Source organism: Amphimedon queenslandica, unplaced genomic scaffold (assembly GCF_000090795.2).
Source record: "Amphimedon queenslandica unplaced genomic scaffold, v1.1 AMPQUscaffold_13506, whole genome shotgun sequence".
Taxonomy (NCBI): Eukaryota; Metazoa; Porifera; class Demospongiae; order Haplosclerida; family Niphatidae; genus Amphimedon; species Amphimedon queenslandica.
This window is the reverse complement of record NW_003546258.1, coordinates 353,545-365,701: the sequence shown is the minus strand read 5'-3', so window position 1 is coordinate 365,701 and position 12,157 is coordinate 353,545. Positions and strand designations below refer to the sequence as shown.

At 37.5% G+C, this 12,157-nt stretch overlaps 4 protein-coding genes across 4 annotated transcripts in view; 2 read left to right on the top strand and 2 right to left on the bottom strand.

The window, feature by feature from the left end:
* Nucleotides 1–6: 6 nt before the first annotated feature.
* Nucleotides 7–1,758, top strand: LOC105316622 (spermine oxidase-like). The gene has a single exon (XM_011411664.2). The coding sequence runs from the start codon at nt 72–74 to the stop codon at nt 1,650–1,652; it is 1,581 nt and encodes a 526-aa protein (XP_011409966.1). The 5' UTR covers nt 7–71; the 3' UTR covers nt 1,653–1,758.
* LOC100639435 (exocyst complex component 2-like) lies at nt 1,588–8,528 on the bottom strand. The gene is made up of 22 exons (XM_020008830.1): nt 8,197–8,528; nt 7,766–7,963; nt 7,341–7,535; nt 6,983–7,057; nt 6,736–6,881; nt 6,607–6,688; nt 6,454–6,556; nt 6,286–6,395; nt 5,600–5,847; nt 5,474–5,542; nt 4,960–5,138; nt 4,510–4,702; nt 4,126–4,209; nt 4,021–4,077; nt 3,923–3,966; nt 2,732–2,813; nt 2,558–2,674; nt 2,265–2,462; nt 2,071–2,193; nt 1,961–2,022; nt 1,853–1,918; nt 1,588–1,799 (listed from the first exon to the last, which is right to left on the bottom strand). Exons 1-22 carry the CDS (start codon nt 8,483–8,485, stop codon nt 1,721–1,723), a joined length of 2,799 nt encoding a protein of 932 aa, XP_019864389.1. The 5' UTR covers nt 8,486–8,528; the 3' UTR covers nt 1,588–1,720.
* A 78-nt stretch (nt 8,529–8,606) lies between these two features.
* On the top strand, nt 8,607–10,245 carry LOC100639307 (uracil-DNA glycosylase-like). The gene is made up of 9 exons (XM_003383896.3): nt 8,607–8,769; nt 8,821–8,998; nt 9,219–9,270; nt 9,318–9,416; nt 9,461–9,503; nt 9,558–9,646; nt 9,731–9,795; nt 9,839–9,952; nt 10,005–10,245. Exons 1-9 carry the CDS (start codon nt 8,666–8,668, stop codon nt 10,152–10,154), a joined length of 894 nt encoding a protein of 297 aa, XP_003383944.1. The 5' UTR covers nt 8,607–8,665; the 3' UTR covers nt 10,155–10,245.
* The window catches only part of LOC100639182 (translation factor GUF1, mitochondrial), a 5,546-nt gene continuing 3,599 nt past the window's right edge, over nt 10,211–12,157 (bottom strand). Inside the window, exons 12-19 of the mRNA XM_020008832.1 lie at nt 11,957–12,003; nt 11,809–11,910; nt 11,036–11,169; nt 10,946–10,991; nt 10,770–10,885; nt 10,667–10,726; nt 10,518–10,554; nt 10,211–10,464 (exon numbers count right to left, since the gene is read on the bottom strand). Coding sequence (XP_019864391.1) covers nt 10,330–10,464; nt 10,518–10,554; nt 10,667–10,726; nt 10,770–10,885; nt 10,946–10,991; nt 11,036–11,169; nt 11,809–11,910; nt 11,957–12,003 — 677 coding nt within the window. The 3' untranslated portion in view covers nt 10,211–10,329. The remainder of the gene's footprint in view (nt 10,465–10,517; nt 10,555–10,666; nt 10,727–10,769; nt 10,886–10,945; nt 10,992–11,035; nt 11,170–11,808; nt 11,911–11,956; nt 12,004–12,157) is intronic.

Genomic DNA, 12,157 nt, shown 5'->3' with positions numbered 1-12,157 from the left:
TACTTAGACCACGTGCCACCACGTGATGAAACTGATGAGTTACAAGTCCACACCTATTATAACCACAAAGGATGTGCTCTCTTTCTTCTCCGCTAAAGAAAAAAGTAGTCATAATTGGAGGAGGATTTGCTGGCATAGGAGCAGCCCGTACTCTCTCCTCCTCTCCAGCAGTAGATGTGCTTTTATTAGAAGCTTCCGATAAACTGGGTGGGCGTGTCCACAGCCTTCAATTGAAAGGTGAATGTTGTGCAGTTGAATTAGGAGCTACTGTGTTACACGGCGAGGTTGGTAACTCTCTGTACGACCTATCACAAGACCTGGGTGTGGTCTTGCACAAGAAAAACGATTCCGTTCAAAGTGAGTCACTTTTTGTCACCGGGGGAGGAGGGGAAGTCCCTGTGGAGGTCGTGCGTCACTATGGCAACATCATCACGGACCTGTTTGCAGAAATGTGTGAGTGTCTGGACAGGAGAGATTGGAGCTATGAGATAAGACCAGAGTGGAAGAAGAACATGTTATGTGAACAGCCACCATCTTCACACTTCAGTTACATTAATGAGAGGTTTCAGAATATCATACTAAGCAATGGAATCACTAACGATCATTATACATCTGTAACAAAGGAGCCTGATAAAGGAATTATTACAAGTACGTGTAATGATGATGATGATCCTATTTGGGTAACAGAAGGTATTTTAGATTATTGGTTGAAGAGGGAGAGAATTAATAATGCCACAAATGAGCCCATTAACTTGTATGATGGATATCTCGACTTCTCTTATCCACTCGGTGATCTAAGCATTCAAATTGAGGGAGGCTATCAAAAATTAGTCGATTCGTTATCTAAAGAGATACCTGCTAAAAGTATAATATTGAATAAACGAGTCACTCAAATAAAATGGACTCCCGCTCGTCATAAACAAGCCCCACCCACTGACCATGCCTCTGTTATTGTCCAGTGTGCTGATGGTAGCTTGTATAGTGCAGATCATGTGATCATTACAGTATCTCTTGGAGTACTCAAGTCACATGATGTAGAGTTTGATCCTCCACTGCCTCCCGCTAAACAAAGTGCAATCTCACAGCTAGGCATGGGGTTAATGGTTAAAGTTGTGTTCCATTTCTCTGCCCCATTCATTCATTCAAAGTACAGGAAAATTGGGTTTATTTGGCGGGAAAACGACCGGGAAAGACTTAGCAACTACCCGTGGGTGTGTCACCAGCACTGCCTTCATCGTGTGGGAGGGAGCAACGTTTGGGTGGGATGGTTTGTTGGAGACAATGCTAAAACAGTACAGGAACTACCCATGTCAAAACTCAAGGAAGGAGCGATGAAATTATTGGATCATTTTATCAGCAAATATTATATTACTAAGCCTCTCATTACATCAGTTACTACATTCCCTTGGGGTAAAGACCCTCTCTTTCAAGGTAGCTACTCTTATTGTCCCTTCGCCTCAAGCTCTGAGGACAGGGTAATACTAGCCACACCCATTAACGGAGCTACACCTCTTCAACTATTGTTTGCAGGTGAAGCTACTAGCCCGAGTCTATACAGTACGACTAATGGAGCGTACGACACTGGAGTGAGAGAAGGGTTAAAGATATTAGAACAGCTTAATCAAAATGATGAGAACATAAAACCTACATGAACATGAATACATGTACATAAAGACCATATGCATACACACACACACAACGATGATGTTATAAAATTGTTTTAAAAACTCTCGGTTGCACGAAAGCATCTAAACTGAAGAGAATTTGACTCGTGAAACGACTCTGATAAATCACGAATACTAATAATAAAAAATGAAATGAAATAGCATTTATATTAAGCACATGTCCTCACTTGCGTCCATACGACTTTGTTATTAATTTGCTGCCAATGACATCATAAATCTCCATAAATTTATCCCTGAGAGAGAGAGAGTCGGGAAAGTTACTTCTAATCTCTTACCTTGTAGATGGAGTCACGTAAGCTGCTAAAGTGTCTTGTAGAACAAGCAATTCAATATAACCCTAATTGTGAATTACATGCATCATCATTATTTATTACTATTGGCATACCACTAGTCTTCCTTGGTTACTAAATGATGTGACTCTCCTCAACTGCTCGTGGAACTCATCAATTAGTTTCTCGAGGAGTTGGGACAAAACTTGTTGAGTTATGTGCTCAGAAATACTCGAAACCTGAAGAGAAGAGACAGAAAGAAGAGGAGGTTGATTAAATAATAAATCTCAAAGTCTATCACTGTATGTACCTCTGCGTGTACATGTACAAAGTACAGCAGTATTTCTTTAATGTAAGATCTTATTCCTTTGGGTACTGAGTCTGTGCCCCAATCGAAATACCCTCCGTGAATACCCGGAGCAACCAGTTTGACGAGTGGACCAACTTTGAGCCTAATGTAATACTCAAACACCTTTCTCTCCAGCTCACCCAGCTGCTCTATAAACTTCTACAATGAGAACAAATATTAAAGTACTAATTGATGCATGTTCTAAAGTTTCTACTTCAAAAATTTTTAATGGGTAGTCAATTCAAATTTATTACCTGTTCGACTTGAGGGCATGATGGGTATCCGTGACTCATGAAACAGTCAAATAATCTCGGAGAGACGTACTGACGAGTATAATAACTATTACTGAGTATCAGTAACAGCTGTTCCTCCTATACCAACACATTCTAATTAGAGCCCATGTTCTATTTATAGTAACAGAGACTCACGGGTAATGGGACGTTAAGATTGTCCTCTGACAGGGCGCCGCTAAAGGTTTCCTGACGTGTTATGCTGCTTTTAATACTTTCCCTAAAAGAGGTGGGACTTGTAATGACAGGGTTTCCCACAGGATTTTGGCATAGTGGTAATTTTAAATATTGTGCAGGGTATTTTATAAAAATGACTAGGACAAATTTTTATATTTTTTTTGGTACGTATACATGTTCTTATGCTGTGTAGCAAGTTTGAGCCGATTCCAATCAAAATTGGATTTTTTACGAATTTTTAAAGTTACTCAAAAATTGGGCCAAAGTCCCTGTACTATAGTACAGGGTCGTTGGCCGAATTTCACCAAAAATGACTAAGTGAAAATTTTCCATTTTTATTACATTTTCTGATACACATACATGTTCTTATGCTGTGTAGCAAGTTTGAGCTGTTTCCGATCAAAACTGAATTTTTTTACAAATTTTAAAAGTTACTCAAAAATTGGGCCAAAGTCCCTGTACTATAGTACAGGGTCGTTGGCCGAATTTCACCAAAAATGACTAAGTGAAAATTTTCCATTTTTATTACATTTTCTGATACACATACATGTTCTTATGCTGTGTAGCAAGTTTGAGCTGTTTCCAATCAAAACTGAATTTTTTTACAAATTTTTAAAGTTAGTCAAAAATTGGGCCAAAGTCCCTGTACTATAGTACAGGGTCGTTGGCCGAATTTCACCAAAAATGACTAAGTGAAAATTTTCCATTTTTATTACATTTTCTGATACACATACATGTTCTTATGCTGTGTAGCAAGTTTGAGCCGATTCCGATCAAAATTGGATTTTTTACAAATTTTTAAAGTTACTCAAAAATTGGGCCAAAGTCCCTGTACTACAGTACAGGGCCGTTGGCTGAATTTCACCAAAAATGACTAAGTGAAAATTTTTCATTTTTATTACATTTTCTGATACACATACATGTTCTTATGCTGTGTAGCAAGTTTGAGCTGATTCCAATCAAAACTGGATTTTTTTACGAATTTTTAAAGTTAGAAAATCGGATCAAAGTCCCTGTACAGGGTCATTGGTCAAATTTTGCAAAAAAATGAAAAGGAGAGAATTCTCAATTTTAATAATTTTTTATCTAATACATAAATGTACATGTATACCCTGTGTAAGTACGAAAATTACATGTACATGTATTTCTCACCCGTCTGGAGGAGCAGCTAACATTGTCAGACATTCACAAAAGTCCTTTAAAAAAAACGATGATATCATATGACATCATACGACATCATACCGCCTTACCTCAAGCAATCCTTGAAAATACTCGACTGAAGAGGATGAGAGCTGATCCCTCTGTTCCTATGGCAACAGTAGTCATGGTAACTGTGACCGTGACGACGCCCTTACCTTCGTTTCCCCAGGGTGCGTCTCAATGACAATCTCTTTCACCGTCAGGAGGACATCAATCACAATATTCTCAAAGAGAACAGGCTGGAGAGGAGTTAAGAAAAAATTAATGTAAAAATAGTCACGGGTTATATGGTGTATATGTACAAATAGCTCGTAATTTTAAAGGGGAAAGAATCTTTTTGGCAAATTAACAAATTTTTGGTGGTTGGCAGGTTTTAATTCAGTAGTTACGTATTATGATTAGCAGCTCAAAATGACTGAATCTTATTTTAGGGAATGGTTATAATTTACCATAATCCTCTCTAATCCAAAATTACCAGCTATACAGTGCATACTAGCTTATTTATAGTCGATGTACATGTAATAATGGTATACTCTCACCAGACTGGTTATGATGCTCCCCTCTTCATCCTGTACCCTCCAGTCTTCCCTCTCTGACAATCCCTCAATATCTTTAGTGGTCCTCAGGAAGAGTGTGTCAGAGGAGAGGGTGCACACGTTGAGGGAGAGCTGCTGGACGAGGGAAAGAGGAGCAGCTGGCAATGGAAGATCTTGCAATAAAGAAAGACAAGTCCTACAAGATACGCATGAAATTAATAGTTATTAAAATAGTAGATGTACACAAAAATTATGTATGTACGTGTACATGTGATAATCTCTAGCTAAATAATGTAGAATTAATAATTGTATTGGTCATAAGAAGAGAGATATGATAATTAAAATATACATAAAACAGTGATGTACATGTAAATTCATGTAAAATGGTGCATGTAATAAATATAAAAATATACATGTACACGTACATGTACATGTTCCTACATGTCAAAATACCTTATTTTCCTGACACAGAGTGGTAGCCAGGCACCCGAGACTTCAGCAAGATCGTCATCAAAGGGTTTCCAATCGCCGAGTTTGGAAACCCTGTCTGGAGGAAGATCAGTAAGGGCATCTTCAAAGAGACTAGCATTGACAAGATCAGTGTATACCTCACACACCTCCAGCAACATCTCCTAGAAACAACAAGAGAAAATTAATATCAAATATAACAAGTCCAATATATCCACGAAGAAATTAAAAAATAATAAATAATATTAATTACGCATACTGTATAGCTTGATATTTTCGTGGTTTGCTCCCGGTGGGGCAATTCGTGGTTTAATTTTCGTGGTTGACGGTTTACATAGCCTGTATGGGGATGGCACTTCAATGATTTTGTGGGTTTAAATTTCGTGGGCAGCCCCATAACCACGAAAACCACGAAATTTACATTCCACGAAAATTTCAAGCTATACAGTATTCTTGGCTTATAAAAACAGAAAAAAGCAAAAAAATTAAATGTACTTACATCAAATACATGAACCTTAGTGCTAATATTCTCACTAATTATATTATCTTGGTTCTCATTAAGAGTTGTCTGGAATTAGATTGGGTTTGGTCAGTGGGCGGGGCCACAATTGAGAGAGCAACTTACATTAAAAAGTGAGCGGTTGAAATAAGCTTGTCCAAGTTTAAAGAAATTAGGAAGGTTATTTGCAATAATGTCGATTAGTTTCTCAATGAATTGAATTCTCTTTGGTTTACTGCTGGCGTCATGAGTACTATCAGGATTACGGCTGTGAGAACCAACTGTAGCCTTGCTATAGACACTCCCCCCACTGCTGTTTGATTGGGTACGGGAGTGACCACGCCCAATTGATGGAACATCAAGAAATTCAGTATCTGGGATAAGGGAGAGGCATGAATAAAATAGTACAGGGTCATTGGCCAAATTTCGTCACAAATGAAAAGGAGAGAATTCCCCATTTTTATGATTTTTTTTCTGATACAAATACGTTGTATTTCAAGTTTGAGCCGACTCTGATCAAAATTGGATTTCGTGACAATGGAACTAATGGGTTTTTGCTTGTCACGGATTTCGTGACAATGGAACTAATGGGTTTTTTTTGCTCGTCATGGATTTCGTGACAATGGAACTAATGGGTTTTTTTGCTCGTCATGTATTTCGTGACAATGAAACCAATGGTTTTTGCTTGTCACGGACTACATGGTTTTTGCTTGTTACACTAGTACTTGATCCAATTGTGGAGTAACTTTCAAAATTTATTATAAACTGGTTTTGATCAATATAAGTTCTTCGTCAAATTTTATCTGTCTTACCTGTTTGGTATCTCATTTTAGCCTCTAACAACTGGCTCAGCAACCAACTGTGCATTCCACTCACACACTCCCAGCATGGATCACCAACATAATCAAGATCCAATAGATACCTGTCGTCATATGACAGTCACATGACTATAGAAAGGAGACAACAAGACTGCTGCTTACTTGATCAGCTTCTTCTGGTTCTCAAAAGTTGTAGGATTTGTGAGTAATTGCTTACGAAGATCTGAACGAAATTTAGACACCATACTCTCAACTTCTTTTAAAACTATTAAAACACCCACACAAATTAAAGGGTGGAGCCAAGCAGACACTGACCTTTAGCAAAAACTTTGACCTTTGTACCGGCAAAAAGTGACTTTGCCCTTTCATAATCATTAGTAACAATTTCATATTCAAACTAAAAATATAAAAATTAAAATATTTTTGTTTGCAGGGCTTTCTAACATTTTTTATATTTCTTTCAATAGAGCGTGGTAGGTTAAATAAAAACCGATACCTCTGTAGGACGGTCAACGCATTACGAGTTGTGTCAGCTTTTAACTTCCTGTTCAGTAAACCTTGGAACAAGGCCTCAGCTTCTAATGTTGTACCTATAACGAGAGAGAGAGGAGGGGAAGAGAGAGAGAGGAGGGGAAGAGAGAGAGAGGAGGGGAGAGGAGAGATAGATAGATGAAGAGGTCACTCTACTAACTTCTAAAATAGTTCTCAAGCTTGTCAGTCAGTCCATCAGAGTCCTTTTCATTAGTCAACATTAACTTATTGACATGTGAAGGGGCAAAACACAGTCAAGGACAAAAACAGTTATAATGATTATAAATAAAATTATCAGATACATGTACATGTACATCAAAATGGAGTAAATATATCAGGTGAAGGTTTTCTAGCACTATTGAGCATATACATAATGGCTCATATGGCTGGTTTTACTTCAATAAAAGATGATCAATTGGCCACATTTTAAGCATCAAACAAAAATGACCTACCATATAATTACATGTACATTTATGTATCATATATAAATATTTCATATTAAGAGTAAGAATGGATATCAGACAGTGCGTCGTAGCATTGAATGAAAGCATCAAGATTATTCTCAATGAATTGAGCAGGAGCTTGTTGGGTTTTCTCCACCTCTCCCTTAAGGTGGTCCAGCCCCTGCTGGAGCTGCTGGTAGCTGGTACCACAATGATTCTCTAGCAGGAATAAAACCGGATTGAAATCCTCTGCCAACAGATTAGCACTTCCTGAGTAAGAGAAGAATGAAGCAATTAAAAGATGCATGTATTTTTACATGTATGTTATTGTATGATTTACAACTGCTAAAATGTGACACAATTCAATTTAAAATCTAGATATGTACAATTGTACACATACATGTAGTTCAAAGTGCTTTTAGCGTAAGATTAAATGAGTGAAATGGTCCATGCAAGTTTGACACAGGCTTAACTAATTAAAAGTTAATACATTCCATTACCTTCAGGCCGGCCCAACTGCTGAAGTACATCCATGGAGACTTTCCTACCGACACGCCCCTTAATGATACCAAGAGGATCGGAGAAATGAGACTTACTCCCCGAGAGGGCAGGGAGTCCTTCTATTACTGTCTGATCGCTACCAAACACCTCCCAGTTCTCGTCCATCCACACGCTGCTCTCTGACTCTGGATCCAAACCTAAAGGCAATGGATACAGCAAGAGGTGGTGATAATCATTATAACTAGTGAAATGATAAAGGAAGGTTTCAAATTGCCATAAAAATACAACCAAAGCAGAATAAACATTTAAAAAATAGGCCAATTTTGCATCAACTTTGAAAGTGTTACCTGCCAGACTACCTAACTGATATTAATTTTTATGCTTTTAATCCAATTTTAAACCTTCCTTTATTAACCCTTTGCAAACTCACGTGGGCTCCCAGGGGACGTCGGCTCCAATCCAGTGAAATACACCGTACATGTTCCGGACCCTCCACTCTGTGACGTCACTATTATCCGACCACGCCCAATCCCTCCCCCGCTCTCACAGAGTATTTTATGATCTGAGACCCACTCCATCATTTCCACGCACTCCTGGCCGCATATCATTATACTAGTGATATCTGCCGCACTCAGGCCAAGGTTCTCGCCCCATATCTTTACTTTGGTCCCAGGAGGCCCTTCACAAGGGGACACACCATTTACCAGAGGAGGGTCCATATTTATCACATATACGGAGAGAATACGAGGAATGTTATTCCGTAAAACAGAAGTGGAAGTATACGGTATAACATCCCGAAAAGGACGGATGTCACTCAATTATTAGATAATAGTTAATTAACTGCATTGCTTTTTGCAAGGTAGCCCCTCCCTCTTTCAGTTTCGAAACAGAGAGACAGCATGCCTCCTAAAAAGAGAAAGCAGGCTGAAGAGGAAAATGGAAAGACCCAAGACATCTCCTCATTCTTCAAACCAGCCCCACCAAAATCAGCAAAGAGAGCCGAGTAAGAAACCAGTCATAGAAATCTCATGAAATAAATTAATTCTCATAAAAGACCCGCACATGCCACATGCACAGATGATGAGACTCCTCCCACCAGTGACAAAGAGCTTATTACAGAGAAGAGATACGTGGCATCGGCTAAACTGTGGTCAAAGAAACTGGGAGGGGAGATAGGACCCTCTTGGATGAAAGCACTTGAGCCGATATTTAAGGAACCTTTCTTCACTGAGGTACTTCATAAATACACGATCATACTGTATAATGTATATTATAGCACCAAATTTTTTGTCGGTCAAACGTCATTAATTTCGCAATGCTTTGCTTGATTAAATGATAGTGTGCAGGTCATAGTGGAATGGCAAATTATTTTAAAATTTTATTTTCTTATTTGCTCGATAAAAATTTGGTGCTATACGGTATTAATATTATGCCACGCCTCCTCTTTATTAGTTAATGAGTTTTGTTGATGGAGAACGTGCAACTAAAGTTGTGTATCCTCCAGGTAGGTAGTGGGTGTGAATACTAGTTATTAAAAGTTATTAATTTTAGCATCGCAAGTATTCTCTTGGACAATTGCGTGTGCCCTTGACGACGTGAAAGTCGTAATTGTTGGACAGGATCCTTATCACGGACCTAATCAAGCACATGGCAAGTCACATGATTGTCACATGATCAACAATTCCCTCCTTTAGGACTGTGCTTCAGCGTATGTATAGGAGTTCCACCTCCACCTAGGTAAGGAGAAAGAAGTAATAAAAAATATTATAGTTTATTTTTTACTTTTTAAAGTTTAAAGAACATTTATAAAGAATTGAGTGAAGACATCAGCGGATTTAGCATTCCTGATCATGGCTATCTCATTGGCTGGGCCAGACAAGGTTTTTTATTAACCTTTTACTCTCTCCCACTATCCTCTCTCTTCCCCCCTCTCTATAATCACTCCCTCCCTCTCATTGCCACAGGAGTTCTACTACTCAATGCTTGTCTAACTGTAAGGAGAAGTGAAGCAAACTCGCATTCAAAGAAGGTACAACAAAAAAATATTATTTTAATTATTTTTATACTTTTAGGGTTGGGAAAAGGTAACTGATGCCGTCATTCAGTGGATAAATGCCAACTTGAGGGGTGTGGTCTTCATGCTTTGGGGCGGAGATGCTAAAAAGAAAGGCTCATCAATTAACAAGGTATTGTTCTAAAAATAGTATCATTCTATAAATAGATCATTAATATTAATAGAAACGTCACTATGTACTTGATGGCCCCCACCCCTCACCTTTATCAGCCCATAGAGGATTCTTTGGTTGTAGACACTTCTCTAAAGCCAATGAGTTGCTTGAGAAAGATGGCAGGACTCCGATTGACTGGTCCCATCTTCCTAGAAATTAACATTCTAGCAACAATAACTGTATTATACATTTTATTTATGATATATATTTTAACCATTCCATTTATCAAAAGAATTATATTAAAATGAAAACACCTATAGATTGCAACCAATAATGAAAATAATAGTAATAATAATAATAATATGCCACTGCTTAGTTTCTAATACAAATTAACATTATTTTTTATCCTTTTTCAATACTGATAAAAATGCATCTCGGTCCAACTCCACATTGCCTATTCTCTTCAGTCTTTTCTTTCCTTCTCTTTGCTGCCGAAGTAACTTCATTTTCCTTGTGATGTCTCCCCCATACTAACAGAATACAGCAATAGAGCTATACAGCATTAGTTAGGCAGCAAACTTACGCATTTTGCAGTAACGTCTTTCCTTAAAGCTTTCACACTATCACAAAAAATACAATATTTATAACAAATAATCTATTTATAGTAACCACATCTATTTATAGTAACTATGTCTATTTATAGTAACACTTATCATCTATTTATAGACATACCTCTCTCTAGCAATGACACGCCCGCCTACAGCAGCTTGCACAGCAACTTCAAACAATTGCCTGTTAATTAAGAGTGGGCGGAGCACTACAGAAAGACATGTACCTCCGTATTGTGTCCTTTAACTTGGAGCATATTGACCTGCCGATGGAATAAGCTGAGTCAGCATGTACCACACATGAAAGGGCATCAACTTGTTGTCCGTTTAGTAAAATATCCAACTAGTAGGAATTCAAAAACATTAATAATTAAATAATTAATAAACTGGACAAACTCGTTACTTTGACTAGTTTAGTTTTCTGGTAGCCAGCATCTTCATAATCAAAACTAATAAATAATAATAATAATAATAATAATAATAAATTAAAGACCTAGCATATCCAGATGAGATGCTCTTAACTTGATCAAAGAAATCAAACACAACTTCACTCAATGGGAGAATATACTTGAGCATCACACGAGATGAGGTCAGATACACTAACTGCTGCTGGTCACCTCTCCTCTCCTAAAGTCAACAAAGCATCAACAAAATAAATAACACATTTATACAGTGTAGCCCCTCTATATAATGGACACTTTAATACAGGAAAGTTAGTTCATTACATAAAGGTGTCCTTTATGTGGAGGTTATTACAGTAAGGAATGTAATTGGTACACTAGGTGCTGTCCGTTAAATGGAGGTGTACGCTATAAAAAGCATAATTTAACAGATGCTACGTGTATAGTGTAATCAGAAACTATGTTAATAATACTATCAACAAAACAATAGAACAATAGTTAGTCACAACAAGGCGTTCCCATCATTCGTGTTAACATGTACAAGTACATGCTCCTCTAAGTCATCTGTGTGTACATGTACATGTACGTGCACTATATTGTAGTACAGGTGTGAAAGGAAAGGGTGGGGGTGGGAAGCAACAGAAACAAGTCACAATTAAAGTGGAAGCCATTAATTAGAATGTTTATAAATACAATTATAGTGTTTTGACCACAAAAGCAAGCACTTAATGCATTGCTTTATTATTTTTATTATTATTATTATAAAACCTCTGTGTGTGGTCATTTAAGCAATTACAATGCAAGTGAATAGCAAGTAGGTGTATAGATGTATCTACAATGTACATGTGATAGACAGTGTCCATACTTCACAGAGTGCCAGTAGTTTCCCTAAGTATTGATCAGGGAATATCAGTGTCCCTTTTACTATTGGCTCTCTGAACTCAGTAACTTTGTTCTTGTCAGGAAACTAATGACAAAAATACACTTTACAAATATCTTGATGATACACTTACATGTGATGGATTTAATATTTGTAGGATACTACCATCTCTCATTAATGCTAAAGAATAATAATAAAGAACGACTAATGCTAAATAAAGAATGATGAATACTGATTTAAAGTACATGTATTTAATGTGAATTAACACTCAACATTATACATACTACTACCTCTCTCTCTCTCTCTCTCTCTCTCTCTCTCTCTCTCTCTCTCT